This window comes from Musca autumnalis, unplaced genomic scaffold (assembly GCF_047663935.1).
Source record: "Musca autumnalis isolate F117 unplaced genomic scaffold, ASM4766393v1 scaffold_1, whole genome shotgun sequence".
Taxonomy (NCBI): domain Eukaryota; kingdom Metazoa; phylum Arthropoda; class Insecta; order Diptera; family Muscidae; genus Musca; species Musca autumnalis.
Window position 1 is genome coordinate 236,014,006 of NW_027411644.1, and position 10,471 is coordinate 236,024,476.

General features: G+C 32.1%; 1 protein-coding gene across 1 annotated transcript in view; it reads left to right on the forward strand.

Moving 5' to 3' along the window:
* The window catches only part of LOC141391068 (uncharacterized), a 13,165-nt gene extending 3,829 nt beyond the window's left edge, over positions 1-9,336 (forward strand). The window contains exons 3-5 of the mRNA XM_073963991.1: positions 6,581-6,716; positions 9,089-9,248; positions 9,310-9,336. Of these exons, the coding sequence (XP_073820092.1) occupies positions 6,581-6,716; positions 9,089-9,248; positions 9,310-9,336 (323 nt within the window). The remainder of the gene's footprint in view (positions 1-6,580; positions 6,717-9,088; positions 9,249-9,309) is intronic.
* Positions 9,337-10,471: the final 1,135 nt, after the last annotated feature.

Below are 10,471 nucleotides of genomic sequence, written 5' to 3' on the forward strand. Positions count from 1 at the left end.
TTTAAAGTTTTTATTTTTCAGAACTTTTGACAATTTTTTAAGTCACTGTAAGTAGATATTTAACTGAAAACAAGATATAGGGGCACATCATCATCGTATTATAACATATATATCATTTTATCTATTATATAAAACTCAAATGACGTTCGTACGTGAATCAAAAACTCGACCAATTTAGAACCGATTTGTTTCGCGTTTGTCTTAAAATGTTCGTACTTATCCAAGGAAGGATCTGACGTATTTTATTTTTGAGATATCGCTAAGAATCCGCGAAAATTTCAAAAATATATTTTGAAGAAAGTTAATTGTTTCCTTACATTTCGTTGGAGGCTTTTGTTGCCGTCTTGCTTATTTCCACCTTCTTCAATTTTTTAGCGCGAAGAATCCGCGAAAATTTTGCAAAAATATATTTTGAAGAAAGTTAATTGTTTCCTCACATTTCGTTGGAGGCTTTTGTTGCCGTCTTGCTTATTTCCACCTTCTTCAATTTTTTAGCGCGAAGAATCCGCGAAAATTTGCAAAAATATATTTTGAAGGAAGATTGTCAGAGAATATTATCTCAAAATGTTCGTATTTATCCAAGGAAGGATCTGATGTATTTTATACATAAATCTTTGAAATTCTACGTTAATCTGGAGATATAGCATCGGGATCGGAGGTATCTCCAAAAAATTTAAAAGTTGTAATAGATTTAGTTTCCAAAAATAGTAAAGTATGTGGAAATAAGTATGTCAAATTCCATAGAAATCGATTCTGATTTGGATATAGCTCCCATATATATTTTTGGCCGATTTTATATATTTGATGCATCAAATACGCTATGTATATCCAATTTCATTGAAATTTGGAATGTGGTTTTCAAAATAACTTTTTGGTATACAGACTTTCTGGCAGGCATTTGGTTTTTGTTTCTAAATTTGTACGCGAATTTGAAACGATGGACAAGAAATGCACCTGCAATACAAGAAAAAAAGGAAATTTGCTATGATTTTAATGTATAATTGTCGTTAAACCGTTTACTTTTCATTCATGTTTTACAGTTTTTCTAAAAATGTTTGGGTTTTTAATAAATTTTAAATTTTATATTTTTCCTGTCATAATTAATTTATTTCGATAAATTCTCTCATTTGTTAGAGATGGGACATATATTAGGTTTGTCCTTTTACGTACTGAACTTTACTGAACATTGTTTCTTCAGTAATGTTTAGCAACATTTCAATTATACAATTGTCAAAACTTTACTGAAGAAAAAATGTTCAGTAAAGTTCAGTACGTAAAAAGACAAACCAATTATCGTCGTTCTGTGAGTAATTTAAATTGAACAATGTACACCAATCGTTGTTCGTTCTCAAAATTTGGTATGGGAAATGAAGTAATTACATCGTAATTTGGGGTCGAACAACGAATAGAGAGCGAATTACCGTCAGTCTGAACAGGGCATAACACTAGGTTTTACTTCCTTCTAAAATAATGCAATATGGAAAGTTTTAGAATGTATTTCAAAAGGTTCCAGTTACATCTTTATAGACAGTTCGATTTTTTGGGCATATATTTCCGATCTATTTCATGTATTTTATGCATCAAACACGATACGTATGTCCAATTTCAATGAAATTTGGAATGTGTGATAGAATTTGGTGTAGAAATAAGTATGCCAAACTGTAATGAAATCGGTTCAGAATTGGATATAGCTCCTGAACATATTTTCAGCCGAGTTAAAGTACTTGATACACCAAACACGCTATGTATGTCCAAATTCAAAAAAAAAATTGGAATATGTGACGAAATTTGGTGTAGAAAAAAGTGTGCCAAGTTATACTGAAATGGGTTCAGATAGAATATGGCTCCCATTGCCTTTTATGCATCAAACACGATATGTATGTCCACTTTTATTGAAATTTGGAATGTGTGACGGAATTTGGTGTAGAAAACAGTGTATCAAATTATATTGAAATCGGTTCAGATTTCGATATAGCTCTCATATATGTATATTTTCGGTCGATTTGATGCATTCATGATTCAGATTTGGCTATAGCTCCTGAACATATTTTCGGCCGATTTTATGTATTTGAAACACGCTATGTATGTACAATTTCATTGAAATTTGGATTGTGTGACTGAATTTGGTGTAGGAATAAGTATAACAAATTATATTGAAATCGGTTTAGAATTGAATATAACTCCCATATATATTAACACGCTACATAAATATGTCCAATTTCTTTGAAATTTGGAACATGTGACGCAGTTTGGTTTACAAATAAATTTTCTAAATTTTGTTAAAATCAGTTAAGATTTGAACATTGCTCTCATATATATTTTCAGCCGATTTTATATATTTGATACACCAAACACGCTATACATGTCCAATAAATTTGCCAATATATAATGAAATCGAGTCAGATTTAGTTATAGCTCCCGAACATATTATCGCCCGAGTTCATGTACTTGATGTATCAAATACTCTATGTATCTCCAATTAAGTTTGAAAAATTATTTTGAAATCTGTCAAGATTTTTGTGCAAAATGTGTGCAGAATTATTGTGAAATCAATTCAGATTTCAGTTTGTTCTTTCATTAAAAAATATCACACGTGTATACATAAGGGATAATAATAAAATAGTGAATTGTAGAATTTAAAGACAATTTAATTATTGGCATTGCTTTATTCAGGGCAGCGAAGCACAACGGGATCAGCTAGTATAATATATAACTTTATTTTATATATCATAAAAATTAAAAGTTGTTTGTGCGGGACGTTTTTTTAAATTTAAATGGAATAAAAGTTATTTTAGTCATTAATAGGCAAAATACCATTCATTCGTGCAACAGGAATTTTTTTCGAGAAAAATTCTTTTCTTAATTTCATAGAATTTTTTCAAAATTTTTGTGGTTTGTGCGGAACCCTTTTTTATAATAAAAGGGAATAGGCAAAAGTTCATTTATTCTCACTGCAGGAAATCATTTATGAGAAAAAAATTTCAAAAGTCATAACCCTAGTGGACAATTTTACATTCTTCAAAATTTTGTTTGCAAATTTTTTTCGATTTTTTAGATGTTATCCTTCTCTGTCATGGGCTATTCCGGTTCTTGAATTATATGCCTAGTAATTACATAATTCCCTTTAAATATACATTCATCGCTTTTAATCAGATTTAATATTCAATGAAGTTTAACTGGGTAGTAATTGACCAAATAAACCATAAACGAGAATTACAACTAAATTTATTTTATTTTATTTTGTTATGCATTTTCGATCATTTCAATGAAAATTTAATCATTTGAATATTATTTATCATTGAATATGTTTCTTTTTTTCTCATCGTTTTTTGCTTGAAGATTTTAAATATTTAAATTAAATATTCTGTATTTCAAACCGATTTAATATCAAAGAAATTCTTAAATAGCTGTATTGTATTTTACAAAATAAATTTTATAAAAATAAACATTTAACTACCTCAAAGAAATTTGTTTTTAATTTATTCTAGTTTAAATTTCTTTCATCTTTCTTAAGAAAAAAATGCAACATTTGACAGAAGGAATAACAAAATCGGAGTTTTATTGTTTTTAACTTTAAATATCATTGAACATTATTGTGGTGCCTTAAAGTAAAATTCATGATAAATTTGTTTCATTGTTAAGCGCACAATAAACTAAAGACTAGCGAATCGCCAGCCCACATCAACTTGATATTGTTGCACTAAAAGGTTAAATGTCACATTGTTGGGGATACACAGAATAAGTGCAGCGAAGGCAAACAAAAACATTTTCCACAGAATTTTCTTTGGGCTTTATTTTGACAGATGTTTTTGGTCATTGAATGCGTGTAGGTGTGGTTGCAAATAAAAGCTACCTCCGATTGTGTATGTTATGCTCATAAAGGTTATGAAAACACAATCAAAGAAATTACTGGTAGAAATTAAATTAATTTAAAGAATAGGAAGATGTAAAAAACGGATAAAAATACATCCGTCGAAAGATAAATGTAATCAGCGTAAGAATATATAATAACAAGGGAGCAAAGGTTATAGTCGGGACTGGGTCGACTATGTGATACCCCACAACAGTACCCATGTACATACGCTCTTCACTTTCTTTCAGAGAATATTATCTCACTACCACCAAACTCCATTATAATTAATGATAATTATAAATAATAATAGTTATAATTAATAATAATAATAATAATTATTATAATAATAATAATAATAATAATAATAATAATAATAATAATAATAATAATAATAATAATAATAATAATAATAATAATAATAATAATAATAATAATAATAATAATAATAATAATAATAATAATAATAATAATAATAATAATAATAATAATTAATAATAATAATAATAATAATAATAGTAATAATAACAATAATAATAATAATAATAATAATATTATTATTATTATTAATAATAATAATAATAATAATAATAATAATAATAATAATAATAATAATAATAATAATAATAATAATAATAATAATAATAATAATAATAATAATAATAATAATAACAATAATAATATTTTTTCTGTTTTTTTGCTGGTCGAGATGGGAAAATGCTTGCATCTATGTCGTCACAATCGTCATATACCGGACCTTTATAGTTTCCCACCTTCTTTCATCTTGCACCATTTTGATAACAATATTGCCACATCTCAGTTCTCCAAGCTCTGCTTCCAGTAGTGCTCGTCTGGAGGCCCACCTTTCACACTTCAGAAAAGTGTGTTCAGCGTCATCAAACACTTCTTTCTCTTCGTAGATGCAGTACAGTGTACTGCATTTCCCCATGCGATACAGGTACTTTCGGAAGTAACCGTGTCTCGAAAGCATCTGCGTTATGTAGTAATTTACCTCGCCGTGTTTTCTGTTAGACCATATTCGGAGATCAGGGATCACCTTGTGTGTCCATCTTCCTTTTGTTCCGATCGTCCGGAGTTGCCATATATACATTGTTTCATCTGGTATAACAAGTGTATCATCTAATTGGGCTACATTTTCTAATTTTGCGATGTAAGCCTTTCGTCGCTTGATTGCCTGCAAATCGATAGGAATCATGCCAGCTATTACCAGGATGGCTTCTGCTGATACGGTGCGGTATGCTGATGTCACGCGGAGCGCAGCAGTTCTTTGTACACCTAACAATTTTCTCGCCCGCGACTGCTTTTCCAGCGTCGCACATTGGGGCAAGATTCCAAAAAAACGGAGATTAATTCAGGGAAGCATTTGAGTGATCTAATGTAAATATTTTTCGAATGTTTACACTTCAATCAATATAACGGAACACAGTTTTGGTGCAAATTGAGGGATTGGAGAGGTATATTCGAAGCCCCCATAAATGGGTACCATAAAAACTTTGAAGTGTTTTTACGGTTTTGCCTACATTTCTTATTTGATGAATCTAAAATCTTCTAATATGATAACTTATTGGTTAAGCTAATATTTGGCAAAAAATTTTTAAGTTAGGTCAATATTTTAGTGTAGCTCCCATACAAGGGTATCTCCGATTTTATGCATTTCGAGGGTCTTGACCACATTTTTTAGTACATTTATCTGTAAATTAGGATTTATAGTTCTGAATGCCTAAGAATTCATAGTGTGAAAATTTGTCAATATAGGTCAATGTTTTGGTATTGGCCCATATAGAGGTACAGTAAAATTTGAGGGTTTTCGAATATCTTATGCATATATTGCAACTAAACTAGCTCAAATTGTGAATTGTGCATTTTGAAGGGATTTAACATATTTCTATCAAACATCATCTCTATATATTCTCCTTTTGGAATAGCCTCAATATAAAATATTCCGCTACTTTTTTAACTCTAAATACTTTTCAAAAATAGGGAAAAATTGATACATTTTAAATAAATTTTTAATATGCTTCTCAACTTCTTTTGCATTAAATATATTTTTCTAAGACTCAGATTTCTAACTCAAGTTGACGATTCCATTCTAAAAATGGCACTTTTGATGCGTTAAAAATATTACTCTTTATACACCAAAAAAATTTAATTTTTTATGGTGCTCGTTAAATTATTAAAAATTCTTTGGCTTTATCACATTGTAAGTGTAGAAGTAAACAATATATGATCTTGACATTTTGGTTAAAGACTTAGAAATTTGTACCATATTACCATGTAACGACATTTATACCAAAAACCGAATTTAATTTTTTTATTAATCTCTATTTTTTGCGATTTCACCCCTTGTGCATCGCCATCGTTTCATATAAATCATTATATATAGTAACTATAATATAATGGTGGACCTGCACACATTGCCTTATGTAGGGTAACCACAGACATTAAACCAAAACACGACATACTGTACAACAATAACAGGGATAATGAAGACAAAAACCCAAAAATGCAAAAATTTGACCCCAGTCTTGTTTTGGCTTTCGCAATTGACAGACGTGCAAATTAACTCTCACTCTCTCCAAGTTGCTTACTCGTTTAAAATTCCTAAACGAAATCATTCTTATTGTTTAGATGATGAAGATGAAATGTCTTCATCGAAATTACGTTAAACTGGGTCCAGAAGGAATTTCTGGACCCCTTTACAATTATTAGACAATGATGAGGATGAAAATTCAGTAGCTGCCATGGACAGTGAACAGCCTGAAAGCGGCCAATATAATAAAATTGCACCCATTAAAGTGCTAACAAAAAATAGTGATGTTATCATTAATACGCTTAATGAAAACAAGTAAGAACGGCGTTAAGTTCGGCCGTGCCGAACTTGTTATACCCTCCACCACAAGTTGTATTGAAGTAAAATGGAATAATTAGTTTCCTTTCGTGTATGCAAATTTCAGCAATTTCGGTAAAACAATGTGAGACACCATTCTATGGGGGCTATTTCAAAACGTCGATATATACCGACAAATTTCTGACAGACAGTTTTTAGGCTCAAAGAAGACTAAATACCAAATTTCCTATATTTGGGTAAGAGAATGTGGCTAATCGAAACGTGGACCTATACCGACGAATTTTAGTCAGAAATGGGGCAATATTAAAGCGTGGACCTGTACAGACATATTTCTGGCGAACAGTTTTATATCATATTGAAGACTAAATACCAAATTTCAGCCATTTTGGTGGCATATTGAGGACACAACGTTCAAAATACCGAAAATCGAGAGGCACCGTTCTATGGGGGCTATATGAAGGCATGGACAGATACCGACAAAATTCTGGGGGAAAGTTTTATACCACCAACGTAGACTAAGTACCAAATTTCAGCCATTTCGGTGTGATAATGAATCTGAAACCTTCAAGATACCGAAAATCGGGAGGTACCGTTCTATGGGGGCTATATGAAGGTGTGGACCGATACCGACAAAATTCTGGGGGAAAGTTTTATACCCCTAAAGAAGAGTACGTACCAAATTTCAGCCATTTTGGTAGGATAATGAGGCTAAAACCTTAAAAATACCGAAAATCGGGAGGTACCGTTCTATGGGGGATATATGAAGGTGTGGACCGGTACCGACAAAATTCTGGAGGAAAGTTTTATACCCCTAAGGAAGACTACGTACCAAATTTCAGCCATTTTGGTAGGATAATGAAGTTAAAACCTTAAAAATACCGAAAATCGGGAGGTACCGTTCTATGGGGGCAATATGAAGGTGTGGACCGATACCGACAAAATTCTGGGGTAAAGTTTTATACCCCTAAAGAAGACTACGTACCAAATTTCAGCCATTTTGATAGGATAAAGAAGCTAAAACTTTCAAAATACCGAACATCGGGAGGTACCGTTCTATGGGGGCTATATGAAGGTGTGAACCGATTCCGACAAAATGCTGGGGGAAAGTTTTATAACCCTAAAGAAGACTACGTACCAAATTTCAGCCATTTTGGTAGAATAAAGAGGCTAAAACCTTAATAATACCGAAAATCGGGAGGTACCGTTCTATGGGGGCTATATGAAGGTGTGGACCGGTACCGACAAAATTCTGGAGGAAAGTTTTATACCCCTAAGGAAGACTACGTACCAAATTTCAGCCATTTTGGTAGGATAATGAAGCTAAAACCTTAAAAATACCTAAAATCGGGAGGTACCGTTCTATGAGGGCTATATCAAAACGTGGACCGATATATCCCATTTTCAATACCAACCATCCTGCAAGTAATAAAAACTTCTGTACCAAATTTTGACTCTCTATCTTTAAAATTGCGAGCTGTATCTTGATTTCAACAGACAGACAGACGGACTGACTGACGGACGGACAGACGGACATGGTCAAATCGACATAGAATTTTATGCTGATCAATAATATATATACTTTATAGGGTCTCCGACGAATATTTCGATGTGTTACAAACGGAATGACAAATTTAATTATACCCTCCATATGGTGGAGGGTATAAAAATATTGATGATATCTTAGTTAAAAAGATTTCAATCGGTTTAAAAATTTTGTGTAATACAATAGAAACATATAATAAAGTCATTGCAGTTTTGCATGAAAAAAACTATCAATACTTTACACATGATCACAAAAACAACAAACCCTTTAAAGTCGTCATACATAGACTTGATTATAAAACAAGTACCGAAGTTAAAAATGAACTAATCTCTCTCGGTCTAAAGTGCATTGACGTTAAGGTTGTAAAACGTACATATGATAAATATGTTGATACTCTCTACATTGTCCACCTTGAAAGAGGCAGTGTGAAACTAAATGATCTGAGAAAAAATGTTCGATCTCTCTTCAAAGTTATTATTTCATGGGACTATCAAAGAAGAATTAAAAATAAACCCGTTCAATGTCGAAAATGTCAAATGTTCGGTCATGGAGAGAAAGGTTGTCACGTTGGAATCCGTTGTTCGAATTGTGCCGAAAATCATCTCACAGCTGAGTGCAAAACAACAAATAAAATTCAGTGTGCTAACTGTGGTAAAAGTCATAAATCCACTGATGCTTCATGCCCTAACAGAGCAATGTATTTAGAAATGAAAGAGAGATTAACTTTGAAAACTCACCACTCTAAGAAAAAGAGCGTGCAATTCACCACTACCACTGAGAACTTCCCTCATTTAAAGTACACTGCTCCTAACCCTGTTGTAAACAGCAACTGCAAAGAAAACAACAACGCCGATGTGTCCACCAACAATCAACGTCCCATTAATGCTGCCAGTAATCTTTTCTCTGAGCAAAAACTCTTGCAATTGACAACTGAATTCATTTCCAAACTTGGTGCCTGCACTACAAGAGAACAGCAGTTTAATGTCGTGACTGAATTAGCTCTTAAATTTGTTTATAATTCTAATAATAAATGATTGATTATTCTAGCTTAAATATAATGTTCTGGAACTCTAGAAGTATCCGCAACAAAACTGTAGAATTAACGAACTTCTTAGTTTCTAACCGTGTTGATATTTGTTGTTTATCTGAGACTTGGTTGAATGAGAGTGATGTGTTTAATATTCCCAATTACAAATGTGTTAGGAAAGACAGAATTGGGCAATCCGGCAGGGGTGTTGCCATACTTATAAAAAGTAATATTGTCTTCAATTTCGTCCAAAGTATTTCAACTCAAATAATTGAAAATATAGGAATTGAAATACAGATAAATGATCTGCAATCAATTAAATTGTACAGTATTTATTTTCCAGGTGGTATGAATAATAGCATATTCCGCAACTTATTTAAATCTGATCTACGAAAAATGTTAAATACAAATGGCAATTTTATTTTCTGTGGTGATCTAAATTCTAGACACCGTAATTGGAATTGCCTGCGTGCTAATGCTTGGGGTAATATTTTACATGATTTGACTCCACTTCACCCATTCACCATTTCATTTCCGAACACTCCAACATATATACCTGCGTCTTCCTCATGTAATCCGTCAACCCTTGACTTGATACTGACAAATATTCCACTTCTTTTATCAAATCCTACAGTCATTAATGACCTTTCATCTGATCATCACCCCGTTCTATTTAAGCTTTCTGCTACTCCTACAAGATCAAGTAGTTACAAATTTGATTTTTCTGGTGCCGATTGGAATGCTTATAAGCAATTTATCAATCAGAAACTTCAAATCAATAACATACGTTTGGATATTCCTGCGGACATAGATGATCATGTGGATTTTTTCACAAGCACATTATTAGAGGGCGTTAGACGGTCTGTTCCGCTATTTTCACCTATCAGTAAATACTGTAAACTCCCAAACTACATTCTTAATCTAATCAATCTAAAAAATAAATTTCGAAGAGATTGGATCCGGTACCATCAAATTTCTGATTACCATACAATGACTAGGTATACGTCAATCATTCGAAGCGAAATTCATTTATTCAGGAATTTGGAATGGACTAATATGTTGCGTAACCTTGATAAGGGCTCCAAACCGTTTTGGAACGTTTCTAAAATGTCAAGAAAAAAGACCCGTTATTGTCACAGTTTAATTTCTGGAAATCACATTTTAATATCAGATGACGAAAAA